Source organism: Cervus elaphus, chromosome 31, assembly GCF_910594005.1.
Source record: "Cervus elaphus chromosome 31, mCerEla1.1, whole genome shotgun sequence".
Lineage (NCBI taxonomy): Eukaryota > Metazoa > Chordata > Mammalia > Artiodactyla > Cervidae > Cervus > Cervus elaphus.
The window spans coordinates 44,861,305-44,878,241 of NC_057845.1; the positions used below are offsets into that span (position 1 = coordinate 44,861,305).

The window sequence follows — 16,937 nt, forward strand, 5'->3', positions numbered from 1 at the left end:
TTATGCTTTAAACAAGATTCAACATCTTTTATTTACATATTTATGACATACATTAATGGTCTTACCCAATTAATTAAATCTAATAACAGTGGTGACAATGGAACATAAAGACAATTCCAAATTTTAGATTGAAATACATTTTAACTGAAACATACGATTAAACAAGCAGCCATTATAAAGCTGTAGACTGTATGTCAATCCACTTAAAATTGAAAGTCAGCCACACAGCCACCGAAACAATGGGAAATGTGCAAATGCAAATATTACATATGCAGATACAGCACACGCATGGCATCATATTTATTTTTCTTTTAAGCCACTTAAACCGGAATAAACATTTTAATAATATATATACATCAAGGCACATTCTTTTCTTGTGCTTTAGGAATGATTTACATGTGATTTGCTTATATCTTAATTTTATACCTTATATTAGCTTATCCTAATACTTAGAAGTTTAATTTTAACAATTATAACTTGAGTGGTAGTTTCCCAGGAGAGAAATGTGATATCTCCCCATGGTTATTTTGAAAAATGAGAAAATTAGATAGCTTACAGAGGTGGCAATTTAAAAATCAAACACACAAATTAATTTTTCAGGCAACTTTTAAAAAGAATTTACTTTTAACAATTTGGTGGGCCATAATCAATTCCTTTAAGTAGTATACTATAATGAGGGTTGAACTGAAGAATTTTCAATATTCCGAAATTACTTGACAATCATATGGTATCCACAGGACTGCTGTAGATATCTATATTGTTATCCTATTTCTAAACTGCAGTTTTTTAACAAAATTGAACAATTAAACATGATACAAAAGCTGCAAACAACCAAACCTAGTTTTAACCTTTTTTCCCCCATTTATTTTCTTGTTATCAAGGAGAAATTTCCCATCAACAGAGATTATTAACAGTGTTCTTTGCTCATGGTCAATTTACTTGCCTTGAAGGTTAGCATAGTAAGGCTTAATAGGCATTTCATGCATTTGAATTGCATTTGAAAAATTAGCTATTCATTTAAGGTTTCCCCATACAGATTAAGTACACTGTGCAAACTTGATTACAACATGTAACTCATTAAGTGCTTTACAATAGAATGAAGAATCCCTGACTTTATAAAGGGATAAAATAAATAGTAAGTCAAGAACCACAGATGTGAAGCATTTAAAAAAATGTAATATACCTATGCGTCCTACTAAAATGTTTTATATTAGAATTTTTAATCCATAAACAGGGCCAATGAAATCACAGAACCTCTATATTTTGAGAACAAAAGAGAAGAGCCAATTAGTACAGCCTTTTAAATTCAAAGTATGTATAATCAAGTCAAAATGCAAATAAAACTGTACGGTTTTGAATTTAGTACAGTTCTTTTTAAACATTAATTCATAAAAAGTATACCATGATAATCCACTGCCACCGAATAGATTTGTTTTCAATTTGTTTACAGTAAATGGACTTTTCTACAGAACCATTAGCTAGACAAATCGTTATATGTTAAAACACCACCAAACAGCCCAGAACCTGGACATACAAACTCCAGGCAGATAGTCACACAGTATTGTAAACAAACGTTCTGTGAGTTCAATATACATGAGACGTCACTTCTTTTTATCTCTATTACTACATTCATTCTGTTTCTGAAATATGTGCCACCTCTACTTCAACAGTCTGAATAGCTTCTGCGACTTCAGAGAGCTTCTGTCCTTGCTGCTGTGCCAACACATAATTAACCACTTGCATAATACTTTGGTCAGAGAGCGTAGACACCGATGGACATTCCTCAGTCGCTGCAACAGCTTCAAGAGCGTCCATGGCTTCTCCTGTCACTACCACAGTTTCAAGTTCTTGAGGACCACTGTTCTCTTGTTCCTGCATGTCTGCCGTTAAGATGCTAACAGCATGCTCCACCTGAGTTCCCTGGTTGTGAAACTGAAGGGTATCTTTTTCCAGCATGATCTTGCAAGGCACATAGTCCCTGTGGAATTTAGTCATGTGTTTACGGAGCGTTCTAGCATCTATGTAGGCTTCACTACACACAGGACAGACGTAAGGCCGTTCGCCTGTATGTGTTCTGACGTGGCGTTTCAGGGATCGGGCATCAGCCCAAGCAACTCCACATGTTAAGCACTCAAATGGCTTAACTCCTAGTAAAAGGGGGAAAGAAAAAGGAAAAGAGAGGCATGTGTGTGTGTGTGGTGAGGTCCAAGTACCAAAATTTATTACAGCTGCCTGATAAATAATGCTTTTAAGTACACTAGCCCATAAGCCTTACTATCTTGACTATGGCCATCTTTGAGTTAGGGCCAAACGGTTTCCCCTAGAATAAAGCAGATTCTGGATATAACCTCTCTAAAGATGTTCCTATGGATAGAAGTTACTCTGAGACAATTTCACTGTCTCACTCAAAATTTCACTCAGAATTTCCTTACACCTTCACAGCAATCCTGTAATCCTAGGGATAAAAAACAGAAGCTTCGAGTAATCCATTCCAGCATAAAAATATTGATACAGAATGTTAAGCTCACTAAGAAAGGAATCTGTCTATCTACACAAGAATTAGGTAGTCAGATTGACAATCACTGCTATTATTTGAATAAATGTTCCATAATATGGGATTAATCTCTCATTAAGGAAGATAAGATAACAGACAAGAGGAATGGAGAAGGAAGAATCACTACTGGACTGGTTTTTATTCGATTTAAAGGTCTGTCTATTAAACTACGTGAAGTATAGTTACCTCCATGGTTGTTCATGTGTCTTCTATACTCTCTCAGCTGAGTGAATTTTCTTCCACATTGTTCACACACCCGTTCCAGGTTTTGCTTTGCTCGTCCTTTTTTTCCATGGGTAGCTTTCTTTACATGCCTTCTGAACAATGCTTTTTCGTAAAATTCTTTGCCACATATATTACACCTAAAATAGAGGAAAAACACAAATTATCTTTTCCTAAACACCAGAACCATACTAATGGACTAACAATTAATCCAAGTACATATATATCTCAATTAAGCTCAGATTCACCCCAAATTTACCCACCTGTACGGCTCAGTGACAGAATGAGATTTCACATGGGAATACCAGTCTTTCTTCCAACTATAGCACTTATCACAAAATTGGCACTGAAATGGCTTCACACCCAGATGTTTGTTCATGTGCTGGCGAAGGTCTCTGGCTTCAAAGAAACTCTTCTCACATCTGCAATAACAAAGTCCATTCACCCAAATGGATCATCTTATTCTTTTAAAAGAAGTTTCCAAGAACTCAGTATATTCCTGGGTTTCTAGAACTCTACAAGATGATCCCAATTTAAAACAAAACAAAACAAAATCTTAGTATTGCAATCTTGCATGAAGGCTGGAGTGTGTTAAGTTCTTTTAGTTCCAAAGTACTAGAAACATTTTAGAAAGAATCCTGCAAAGCTCCCAAGGTCATCATAAAGGTGATTATCTTCCATCTTCTCAACTCCTTGGGATCTCCCTCTTTTACACCCCTTTTCACCCTCTCCCATTCTGTCCATCTGCTGGGGTAGGAGTTACCCCTGCCCGAAGGATGGGGCAACTGACTGAGGTACAGGTCAATCAGCGCACAGCATCCTCTCAGCCACTGTGACCGATGCCCAGAAAACCAAAGGACTGAGCCAGAGTCAATGGAAGTGACCTCAGGGCTTTTATAGGAACAGGAGAAATGACTGATGCCCAGAAAACCAAAGGACTTAGCCAGAGTCAATGGGAGTGACCTCAGGGCTTTTATAGGAACAGGAGAAATGACTGATGCCCAGAAAACCAAAGGACTTAGCCAGAGTCAATGGGAGTGACCTCAGGGCTTTTATAGGAACAGGAGAAATGCAGCTTGACAATCTGGGAGTTGAGGGGATGTGAGGCTGAAACCATTGCCACCGTCTTGTCCACATGGAGCCTCACAGACATCACGTGCTAATGAATCTGAAATCAATTTACCTTAAACCATTCAGACTCCTAGTTCATTCAAGCCAGTTTAAACTGGGTTTTCCTACATTTGCAGCTATAAAGGTATGCATAATAAACCACTTTCTTTTAAAATAAGACTGAGTAAGGGGACTTCCCTGCGGTCCAGTGTTAAGACCTCCCCTTCCAAGGCAGGGGGTTGCAGGTTTGATTCCTGGTCAGGGAGCTAAGATCCCACATGCCTCAGGGCCAAAAAACCAAAACATAAAACAGAAGCAATACTGAAACAAATTCAAAAAAGGCTTTAAAAATGGTCCACATCAAAAAATCTGTAAAAAATAAAAATAGACTGATCAGAGTGACATCAGCAAATATGGGCAGAGTTGGTAACTCCAAAAGCCCAACCTTCCACAAAATCAGTAGACAAAGTGGTAAAAACAGTCAGAAGCAATTTTACTGGAGCTCTGAAAACTGATTAAAAGTTTACAGCAACCAGGTAATTATTTAATTAAGAAAAAAATTGTTGAATCCTGATAAAAGAGCTTTGTGCATTTCAACTCATCCTGACCCCATCCCTTGGCTCCTCAGCGCAGGAGACACAGAATTCATTCTCGCTGTGGGTTCACAGTATCAGGGGGACTTAAACCTAACTGTAGTTGTTTTGAACTATCTGGTACCTCTCAAAGTGCTTGCTTTTATTTAGCCAAATTCCCCCAGGGCTGAGGACTTGGGGGTGGTGGGGAGAGTAGAGAGGAGGCATCGGTTGGAAACATTTAAAGGTAAACGTATTAGCCACAGCTGCTGGGGCAAGGAATGGCAGTTGGGAGGGAAGGCTGGAGAATGAGATACTTCAGGAAATAAGACTTTTGAAGAACTCTCACATATTCCCAGGCATCTAGAAGTCCAAATTATTTGCCCAGGGCTGGCACGTGTGCAGAAAAGACCTGAAAATGCTCCGCGCTCTCACCAATGGTTGACTCTGCACAAACAGAAAGAGAAGACCAAGGCAGGACTGTAAACTGCCTGGCTGAGCACTGCAGGCGTTCTGGAATCAGTGGTGACGCTTGCACAACACTCAACATCCTGAGAGCCACTTGAACACTGTCACCTGATAAATGTTGTGTTACATGAACTTTATAAAAGGGATCTCAGGAGGTTCTGGAAAAAGAGGGAGAGGAAAGGAGTCTGAAGAAAAAGAGAAATGAGCAACGAGTCCAGTACTTCAGAAGAACTGCCTATACAGAATCTCGGCCTGGCACCAAGGCACCAAGGGACCCTTCGTCCCTACAGTCCCTACCCCCAGGTCGCCCACGTGAAGAATTTCTTTAAGTCATTTAAAATGAATGATTCGTATGGTATGAGATTTATAATGTAAATAAAACTGCTAAATAAATAAATAGGAACACCTAGACAAAGGTAAACTGATTAAAATCAAGAGTAAATAGTAAATTTTTTTAAAAAGTAAAATAATAGTTTACTACTAGATTCAACTATTCTCTTCTTTTTTCAGTTTTGCTGAGGTGTAACTGACAAAACGGTAAGGTATTTAAAGTGTAAAACATGATGTGTGTACACACACACACACACATGTCGTGAAAGGGTTCCTACCATCTGTTAACTAACACATCCATCACCTCAGATATGCATATGTGTGTGTGTGTTTATATAATTACATACGAATATTCAAGGCCCACTGCCTTAGCAGAGTTCAAGTACAGCTGAACTTTGAAAGTGACACATTATCAACAGCGATGCTGTATCAAACTGTATCTGAGCAACTTCAGCCACCTCAAACATTTTCCTTTGAAACAGCTTTCAAATGAACCAAGAACACAAATTAATTGAATGGGTCACATACTAAATACTTACTGAGTACAATGATAGCCTCGAACCTCAGGCTTTGGTTGGTGTTTCTTTAGGTGCTTGCTAAGCCCAGAGCCTCTATGAAAAGACTTTCCACAAACTGAGCAAAGGTACTTGGACTCTCCTATAAAAATGGAAAAGCACGTCACAGATCCAGCAAACAAGTGCTCGTCCAACAATGCTTCGTGCCATACTTCAGAAGCTACTTCAAGTGAACACAGAAGCTATGACTTTAGGTCCCACCTTCGAGGAATTACAAACTACGTCAAATACCCTATTTCCTCTCAATACAGTACTAGTGAGGCCACGACTGCCCAAAGAATTTGGGAGGCTTGCATGGTCATCTGGAACAGTGGAGTTGCATACAAGTTCTACACCAGATTATCTACCCTTCATCAGCCACTTCTATGTAACTGCTTTAAATATGTGAAAATTAGTATATGTGGACTAAAAATTCTAATAAAATTATAAACCACATACTTGTTGACAGCTTATTGCTTAACTTTTTTAAAAATTAATTTCTTGTAATTGGAGGATAATTACTTTACAATATTGTGGTGGATTTAGCCATACATTGACATGAAGCAGACACGTGCACTAATTTTAAAAAAAGTTTTAAAAACTTTTATACAAATAAGATAGTTCTAAAACTAGATGTAAGAACAACTTTTAAGCTTTACTCTCATTAATTAAAAAAACTGCACATATACAGTCTTATAGCATAATCAATACACCAGGTAAGCTAACGGTATATAACGTGTAACTATGTCAACATAAATTTCTCATTACCTGTGTGAATACTCATATGTTCTTGAAGACTCCTTTTGGTAACAAATGACTTCACACACAGTTCACATTGGAACTGCTTTTGTGATTGATGGAGACTCTGATGTAATTTTAGACCATGTTTGTAGATAAAAGTCTTTCCACAGACCTAAAGGAGCATGGGTATTTAAATGAGTAAAACAGAAAAAAAAGAGTTAAGGGCTGCTTCTGAAGAATGAAGTCAGAGAAGCTAGTATGCAATTTTAAATTAAAACCTTAAATTATAAACAAAATGACAACATTTAAGTTGAAAAAAGGGCCTAAGATTTTAAGCTCGCTGATTATCTCCTGATTCTGTACTTAACAAATACTTCTATTTTTCTTATAAGCATGTAATCTGTGGAAGAACTCAAAACAGTACCAAAAAACCCTCACACTCTCTTTTCTGAAACTGGCAAACAATACACATTAAAAGAGACATGTTCTTAGTTAAAAACAATATACTCATTCACATCTATACCAACTAAAACAGTGCTTCTCAGAATCTCTATGATGAAGTACCAGTTTTATTTTTCTTGTCTCAATCTATTAGGGATTTTTGTTAAATACAACAAAGATGTCAAACGTCGTCAAATTGCCATGAGTTTCTGCATGCTTGCTCTCCATTTTTTTACTTATCTTCTGTGGACCACACATCTTGAGTAGTGCTACAGAAGAAGACCAGAGGTCCAATGAACACTGAATTTTTAAATATATGAATACAATGATGCTTACGACGTGGCTTCAAAGTAACTGAAGGGAAGGGGTAGGACGGGAGGGAATGACAGCACATAAAAACACAACCAGCCACAGTAACCAACGGCCTGCCCTCGGGGTCCTCTAACGACCTACAGGAGAGAGGAGTCTAAAGAAGAACGGATACAGGATCCTCTAACGACCTACAGGAGAGAGGAGTCTAAAGAAGAACGGATACAGGATCCTCTAACGACCTACAGGAGAGAGGAGTCTAAAGAAGGACGGATACACAGCTGAGTAACTCTGCTGGATGTCGAGAACTAACACAAAATTATACATCAACTATATTTCAATAAAAGTTTTTTAATTAAAAAAAAAAAAAACTCACAAATGACCATGTCTTGATAACTACTAAAGCTGGGTAAAGGGTACATAAGGGTTTATTCTATTCTCTGACATTCTTTTCTCATATGATACAAAGCTTAAAAAAACAAGAGAGAAAAACATTAAAAATCTTATTGGTTCCAAAACTATCAATAAAAATAGTGGGTCATCCTTATAAGCAAGGCTACAGGTGCTGCTAGAGACTTTTCACTGTTTCAAATAGCCCAAAGCTGGCTTATCACAGGATTCTGAACCAGCAATCACATTCTGACATTTAGTCTTCAGCTTTGGAGAAGGACACAGAGTTTAGGCAGAATTTCTGCTAAGATTTAAGTCATAGGATCCTTCCCAAGCCAGGCTGGCCCTGCCGAACATGAAGGGATGATTTAGAAGCTGGTTATTCTCACCCAGTACCACTCTGAATTCCATCAAGTCTCCTGAACACTCTAAATAGATTTATTTCAAACTACAACTTCAGACAACAAATTAAAGAGCAAAAATGGGAATCACCCTTGACCTAGGCAACAAACTGAAAAAGTTATGGACTTTATGGGATATTTTACAAAGTGATGTGGCTCCAGATTCAACCAGTCTTATTGTCAGTTATATTCCAGTCATCTTTAAATAACAAAATAAATATAATGATTTTACCTGGCATGCATGTGGTTTTACACCCGTGTGCTTTAACATGTGTATTCGAAGAGAATATAATTTAGGCAACGTCCTTCCACATATGGAACATATAAACTCTCGTTTGGTTCTGCCCTTCTCAGACGATGACCCTGATGCCTCATTCGATGCAGAATGGGAAGAGGACGAAGTAGGTGCATCTTTCCTGGTATGTCGAATAAGGTGTGCTCGCAAGGAGGCACTGTACTGAAACTGTTTCTTACACAACTAAAAGAAAAAGTAAGTTCTGCCTCAATGTATTTTCATTACAAATGTTAAGTGAAACGCAACTCATATTTCAACTTGCCATTTGTCTGTTACAATTACATAAACACATAAACTATATGAGACACAGTATACCAGGTACCAGATTATACAGATAAGAGGGACAGATCCCGTCTCTACTCTGCAGGGGTTTATAGTCTAACCACAGAAGAAGGATTTCTATGTAAACAGGTGAAATAAGTAAGAAGGGGGAGTAATCACAGTAAGGAAAAGCCTCAGCACTGAGGCTGGGTCTTGAAGGAATGGGAAGATACAGACAAGAGGAAGCACACTATCATATGAATACGAACAGTTGTGAGGTGGAGCAGTGACAGGGGCTTGAAAAGGTAGGAGGACAAAACTGTGACAGTCCTTGGGGCTTGTTTGCTTTTATTTTTATATTGTGTTTGTTTTTTATTTTTCATCTATCTGGCTGCGCTGGGTCTTAGCTGTGACAGACAGGACTTTCAGTCTTTGCTGCAGCATGTGAGATCCAGCTCCCCCACCAGGGGCTGCGCCTGGCCCCCTGCACTGGGCATGTGGAGTCTTCGCCACTGGGCAGCAATGAAGGCCCCGTCCTCAAGCTTTATCCTATGTTTGCTGAGTATTCCTGAAAGCGTCTGTTCTTTATTTTAAAATCAAAGTTATACACAGTCACGATCTATAGGACTTTTTTTTTTTTTTAATAAATAAAACTGGCCTATGGGTCCACTACTTCTACTTTTTTTGACACTTTCTTAATGATCATCTCTGTGATTCTGAGTAATGTGAACAATAGGAGGTGAGTCTCTCACCTTTCACTCTCTGCTGCTGCTGCTGCTAAGTCACATGCTGTCAGTCGTGTCCGACCCTGTGCGACCCCATAGATGGCAGCCCACCAGGCTCCCCGTCCCTGGGATTCTCCAGGCAAGAACACTGGAGTGGGTTGCCATTTCCCTCTCCAATGCATGAAAGTGAAAAGTGAAAGTGAAGTCACTCAGTCATGTCCGACTCCTAGAGACCCGGTGGACTGCAGCCTACCAGGCTCCTCTGTCCACGGGATTTTCCAGGCAAGAGGACTGGGGTGGGGTGCCATCGCCTTGTCCGCTTCACTCTCTACACATATACAATTCATTACCATACTTGCTCAAGCCAGCTTTACCATCATTTTGGTGAGATCAATTTCAATTATTTGGATGATGTACATTACAGCTGGACAATATAGTACAGTATGATTTTCTTCCCCTTCCCTTTTACTTCTCTTCATATTTACTGCTAATTTGTTGTCAAACTTTCCCTCAATTGTTGGCTGAGAGAAGGTTTAAACACATCACCCTGTTGGAGATCTCCGTCAAAGCACTATGCCATGTTCCAAACTGCGGCAACTGTTTCACAGACTGGACCCCATGTTTTCCATTTCCCATGTCTTTATCATTTTGGTGGAATATCTCTACCAACAGCTTCCTGAGAAAGGGAATTTGGGGGGTAAAACTCTGCAGACCTTGCAAGTCTGAAACAGTTCTTATTATACCATTGCAAATATAGTCTGCTATTGACTTCAAGTTAGAAACCATTTCCTTTTATAATATTAAAGATATTCTGCCTTTATCTTCTAGCTTCCACTGTTGTTGCTGAAATGTCTGAAGCTATTCTAACCCTTTTCCTTTCTCTCTTCCAATTTGTAAGATTTTCTTTGTCCCCTGATTCAGAAATTTCATAATGCGTTTGGTAAAGAATTATTTTAAACCATGATTCTGAACATTTGACATGCCCTTTTAACAAGGAAACTTCTGTGTTCAAGTTCTAAAATGTTTTTTCATTGCATTAATGATTTCTTTCTCTCCATGCTATTTAGAATTATTTGGACATTAGAATACAACGAGACCAATCCTCAGGTTCTTTCACTCCCATTCTTACCTTGTGTGATTTAGTCAATTATGTTTCCTAACTTTTCAGAGATTTTTTTTGTATGTTATATATTTTATTCCTAAAAAACTATTGTTTTTTTAAAGTGCCCCTTTAAAAACATAGTACATGATTATTGTTTTACTTACATAATCTTTTCCTTTATCTCTAATATAAATCATACTTGTGGTTTGGGTTTTATGTGCATGGTTGGTTTGTTTGTTTGTTTTTGAGTTTTCTTCTAACTGCATGTCTTGGATTCCTCAAAGTTGCTTTTTGCTTGAAATATTTCTCATGAGTCTGTATACCTGATGTTTATTCACATTTCAGAATAAGACATTTAAAAACTAATTGGAACTTGTGTGTAAGTCGGGAATTAACTGTCAACCCCTGGCTTTAGTGAGTGGTATCTTTAGGTCTTTTTTTCACTGGGCTTCAGATTTCCCATCTCTAAGAAATCTTTCTATTTTAAGGTTAAGGGTTTGGCTGTTAACATTCCAGGACCTGAGTAGGCAAGGAACACTTTCAATATTCAGTATAGAAGCTTCTACTTTCCCTTGTTGGGTATACCGCACTGATACATTCACCCTCATATCCACAGTGTTCTCTAGGGCAGCTGTGGTTTTATCGTTTTCAGAGAGTAGAAGATGGATCTTTGATTGAAGGCATGGCGGTAGTGATTCACTTGTTTCTTAAAAAGACTCTCTAACCATCAGCCTTACCTCTACTTTCAAGGTCACTAGTACCACTAATTCCTGACCTCCTGGTAGTTCTGCAATACAATTTGGGTTGATTCTTAGCTTTCCATGCTGAAAGCCTGGGAATGAGCCCTTTCAAATCCACTGAATTTAAGACTCCATCTAGGGTCTTCCCTGGCAGTCCAGTGGTTAAGACCCCACACTTCCACTGAAGGGAGCATAGGTCTAATCCCTGGTCGGGGAAGTGGGATTGAGTGCTATGTGGTACAGTCAAAAAAAAAAAAAAAAAGACTACATTTATGTATCAGAGGCCAGAATTTAGTTGCTATGGCCTCCTGTTCTTTTTGCCTCTCTATGAACTTTCTAAAAAGATCATTTTACTGTCATCTTTCTACAGTAAAGTAGAAAGTACAGTAGAAGCAGAGCTAAGTCACTGAACATTTTTTGGCAAGAACGTGACACATATGAACCAGCAGGTAACTATGACAGCAATATAAGGGAGAAGGAGAATACAGATGGTAGCATAATAACAAAGCAGTAAGCTGGATTCTATTTATAAAGAAGCTAGCGCCGTTTATAATTAGCTTTCCAGACACTTACTGGACACTTGTAATCTCGAGCTCTTTCATGTTTCAGGATGTGCTTTATAAGGGCATATCGTCTCTGAAAAACCATTCCACATTCCCCACATTTATGGGATGCTTCTTCTTCTGTACTCTCTTTAGCATCCCTTTTCGGCTGTTTCATCTTTTTTCCTCTTTGAACTAATTTCTGAGCCACCTGATTAAGGAACAGAAAACGCAATCCAAATTTAACTATCTCAAATTCACATTACCTTATTAGTAACATTGGTATTTAAAACATTAAGTTGCTTTCTTGCACCCACTCCCCTCCCCCTCAAAATATTTTTCACCATAAGTTTATCAACAGAATGCGTTCAACTTAAAGCTAAAACTACCAAGGTGAACTCTTTCTTCATCATACCTGTTGAACTGCTGACTTGGGAATGGCTTTCCGCTTCTGCAGCTTCTTCTCCATTCCTTTGTGTAGTCGGATATATCCCCCTTCGTTAACAGAACGCTGCCGAAGTCTGCTTCTGTAAGTGTCATCATCCGGGCCAGAGTCCATCAGCGCCGTTGGTTCAGCTAGGTTTTCCTCATCTTTTGAGGACTCGTCCAGGTCCTGCCTATGCTCTGAAATGTCGTCAGCACAGACATCCTCGGCTGCAGTATCATTTCCTATATCAGTGCTTCCTGGAGAGCTACCGATTACATTGCCTTGTGAAGGCCTGGGATGAGTACTAGAAACTGTGCTGTCTTCTCTGCTGTTTAAAGTTTCCAGTTCTGTCTGGTTGGTTTTTGTTACTAAATCAACAGACTCCATTTCAGGATGGGAATCAGTTCCGCAGCGCCCAGGTGATGCGGTGGCTCCGGCCTGTGAGGAAACCTGGGGCTCAGGCTGTGCTCCGTTCTGCTCGGGCAGCTCCCCGTTCATCAGCAGCACGATCTCACAATCCCCGAGTTCAGTGGACAGAGCTGCTGGGGCCCCCGTGCTGTTGGCCACGGGAGGTGCTGTCCCTCCGTTTTGTTCTTGTAAGTCCTGTGTGGACGCGACTGTTTGTACTTCACCCTTCTTATACACTGTTAACTGCTTCTCTTCCATTAGTTTATGCACACTTTCACAGATTTCTAAAACTTCTGACATAAAAAGATGGCGAGCCAAGATGGCTACGTCAGCCATGCTACAGAAGTCAAAACTTAGCACAGAGGTATAGGCAAATTCCAGTAAGGGAAGGAAACTAGCCTTACAGAAACCTATGCGAAACAAGAAAGATGAAAGACAAAAAGTCAGACCACCACGAAAACACCTTGTCCAAACAACTACTGTATGATTGTGACAATACAAAATACAATATAAAGGCAAATATAACCATTTATTCTGCAATCAAACACTCTGGAATTGTTTTGAGTTCTGGCTGCTTATTAAGCCTTGACTAACTCACTTCCATGAGTCGTGTCTCTCAATACCTAAAATAGAAAATAATATCACACTTACTACCTCAAAGAGTTGTTGTAAGGCAGTCATTTTCAAACTGTACTCCTTAGAACCCCGGGGGTTCCTCAAATTCCCCTCAAGAAACAGCTGCTGGAGAATGGAGGGTACAAAAAGAGAGGGAGGCAGGTGAGTAGGCAGGGTTCAACCAACCTGTCCCCTAACCTCACTGCAGTAAATATAGCTGTATATTTTAAAACAGAAGTTCATATAAAAATTTGATTGTGAACAAAGTGTTCTATTACTAAAAATTTTAAAACAAGGTCTATAGCAAGGGGTCGGCAAAATTTTTCTGTAAAGAATCAGATAATAAATACTGCAGGCAACAAGGCATCTGTTTCAACTACTGAATTCTGCCACTGTAGCTGGAAAGAGAAACCAGGTATTGTAACATATATATAAAGGAGTATGGCTATGTTGCAATATAACTTTATGGAGGAAAAGGAGGGAAGACTGCCTTCCAGCTATAGTTCGCTTATCTTTGGTCTAAGGAATAAGACAAATTACTACACACCAGGCATTAGGTTCCCATTTTATGTGAGAAAATAAGGTCAGTTCCATTCTAAGTTCTCAGTACTTCACATTCAAAAACCATTGTTAATATTCCCATGATTCAGAAATTAGAAGATTACATAGTTGTAAGTCCAATTCCATCTCCATAATCAGAACAAATTAACATTTGTACAGCTTTTTAAGAGTCTCTTTATACAGCCCAATAAATACTCTTCTGTCTCCTTCTTACAACAGGTATTGTATTACACACACTTCACTGTGCCTTGCTTTTCTCATGTATAATAATTTATCTTAAGAGATCTTTTATTAAAAATGACAGAGGGCCAAAGCAACCTTTTAAAAACTCATGTTTGCTGTATTTTTCAGTTTTGACTGAAGATACATAAAATGTGGTCCTTTTACATGGGCAAAGAAGGGATACACAAGTAACAGGCATACAAGGAAGCCTTAACCTGTGAGATGTACTAGCAGTCAGGTGGGGAGCTGGGGAGACTACACATCAACACGACTAACATGGCTAATTCAGTCATTCCCAGGAAAGCTGGTAATTAAGCTGGCTGAAGCCATATTAACACTGCTGCAAATTATGAAGGTAAGTTAATAAGCTTGAGGTAAGAAAGTATTTCTTAAAAAAAAAAATGCATTTTGGTCTTTTACCTAGTACCTTTTTAATTTCTAAGTTGAAGTCAATCCAGAAGCATGGAAGAATTAATACTGTTGAAATTATCACACTACCAAAAGAAATCTACAGATTAAATGCTATCCCTATTAAATTACTCATGACATTTTTCACAGTACTAGAACAAATAAACCTACAATTTACACGGAACCATGAAAGATCCAGAATTGCCACAGCAATCCTGAGTAAGAAGAACAAAGCAGGAGGGAGGCTTCAGACAATAAATACAATGCTACAGTAATTAAAATAGTTTGGTACTGGCATAAAAACAAACATATGGATCAATGGAACAGAACAGAGAGCCCAAAATAAACCCACACACGTAGAGTCGATTAATCTTCAACAAAGGAGCCAAGAATATGCAATAGGAAGAAGTCTCTTCAAGAAAGGGTGTTGGGCATGTTGGAAAGCTACATGTAAATCAATGAACTCTGAATGCTCCTTCACATGATACACAGAAATAACCTCAAAATAGCTCAAAGACTTAAATATAAAACATGACACCATAAAAATCCTAAAAGAGACCATAGGCAAAACATTTCTTGACATAAATCATACCAATGTTTTCTTAGGTCAATATCTCCAGGCAATAGACATAAAAGCCAAACTAAACAAATGGGACCTAAGCAAACTTACAAACTTTTGCACAGCAAAGGAAACCACAAACAGAAAGGAAAGGTAATCCATGGAATGGGAGAAAGTATTAGCAAATGATGTGACCAACAACGGTTTAATCTTCAAAACACACACAGCTCATATAACTTACCACCACAAACAAAACAAACAACCCAATCAAAATAATGGACAGAAGAACTAAATAAGACATTTCTCCAATGTCTTATAGATGGCCAATAGGCACATGAAAAGACATTCAACACTGCCACTGTGGAAAAGAGTATGGAGGGCCCCCCCAAAATTAATAACAGTTGCCATATGCTCCAGCAATCTCACTCCTGGGCATATCTCCAGACAAAATCAAAAAGATACATGCACCTCTATATTCACAGCAGCTAAGACATGGAAACAATCTAACTGTCCACTGACAGATTAATGGATAAAGAAGATGTGGTACATATGTACAATAAAATATTGCTCAGCGATAAAAAAAAAGAATGAAATAATGCCATTTGCAGCAATATGGATGGACCTAGCAATTATCGTCCTAAGTGAAGTCAGAGAGATAAAGACAAATACTATATGGTGTCACTTATATCTGGAATCTAAAACAGGACACAAATGAACTTACCTACAAAACAGAAACAGACACACAGACAGAGAGAACAGACTTGCTGCCATGGTAAAGAGGAGTGGAGCAGGACTAGGGTGGGAGTTTGGGGTTAGCATATGAAAATTATTACACAATAGGATGGATAACAGCAAGGTCCTACTGTATAACACAAGAAACTCACCATGCAGTGATAAACCATAAAGGAAAAGAATATTTAAAAAGAATATTTATATAAAACAGAATCACTTCGCTATAAAGCAAAAATTAACACAACATTGTAAATCAACTATACTTCAATTTTAAAAATTTGGTTAATAGGTAAAAAGGGTTATTGGGCTTTTGTTTACCAAAGTACAGCAGACGTACAATATTATATGTTTCAGGGGTACAACAGTGTTCCACAATTTTTAAAGGTTATACTCCCACTTGTAGTTATCCCCTGTACTGTATAATATATCTTTGGAGTCAAGTATTCTTTAAGAGCAGTGCTGAGCAAACACCATTGATTGCTATTAACTAGACTATTTTACAACTGTGTAAAAACTAACTTACAGAAAATAGCAAGCACAAATGAATTGTAAAAGAATAAGAAGTTATTTCTGTCAGGGTTGGAAAGGTAACTCCAAAACTTTATTGGTTTATTTCTCTATAGGGTATTAACCAATTTTTCATCGATCAGCAAATTCATTTTCAGAAAATTCATTTCTCTGGTTGAAAGACAATATACACAATTCTTGGAAATTCTATAAGAAGCACTTTTAACATTGTTCTGGTTTCCACAATTAATTATATAAGATCTTGGACTATAGTATTTGCATAAAAGTTAGGTTGTTAACATTTAAAAATTATGTTTTGGCCAAAGGGTAAAGAAAGTTTTCCTGTAAACAGCCAGATAAGCAAACCAGATATTTTAGGTTTTGTGGACCACTGGTTTTTGTAGCAACTATTCAATTCCACCCTTGTAAGTTCAAAAGCAGCCACAGACAATATGCAAATGAATGGGTGTGGTTGTCTCAATAAAACTTTATTTACAAAAGCGGTCAGTGGGCCAAGATTTGGCATGCAAGTTGTAGTTTACCAGCTTCCTTTTTTTTTTTTTTGTAAAGCCAGTAAAACTTTAGTAAAAAAAATTTTTGAGATGAGAGAAAATGCACAAGGAATGAAAGAGATATCTACAGTCATCATAAGCATTTATAAAAGGATATAAAAACTTCTGTGCTGGGGCAGAGCTTCCTTGCCTGATAGCTGGCATCTCTTACAAACATCCTACACTAATA

General features: G+C 38.2%; 1 protein-coding gene across 1 annotated transcript in view; it reads right to left on the reverse strand.

The window, feature by feature from the left end:
* Positions 1–16,937, reverse strand: part of ZBTB11 (zinc finger and BTB domain containing 11) — a 29,157-nt gene continuing 12,220 nt past the window's right edge. The window contains exons 4-11 of the mRNA XM_043892628.1: positions 12,173–13,002; positions 11,789–11,968; positions 8,325–8,570; positions 6,579–6,723; positions 5,796–5,913; positions 3,040–3,198; positions 2,741–2,916; positions 1–2,147 (exon numbers count right to left, since the gene is read on the reverse strand). Of these exons, the coding sequence (XP_043748563.1) occupies positions 1,630–2,147; positions 2,741–2,916; positions 3,040–3,198; positions 5,796–5,913; positions 6,579–6,723; positions 8,325–8,570; positions 11,789–11,968; positions 12,173–13,002 (2,372 nt within the window). The 3' untranslated portion in view covers positions 1–1,629. The remainder of the gene's footprint in view (positions 2,148–2,740; positions 2,917–3,039; positions 3,199–5,795; positions 5,914–6,578; positions 6,724–8,324; positions 8,571–11,788; positions 11,969–12,172; positions 13,003–16,937) is intronic.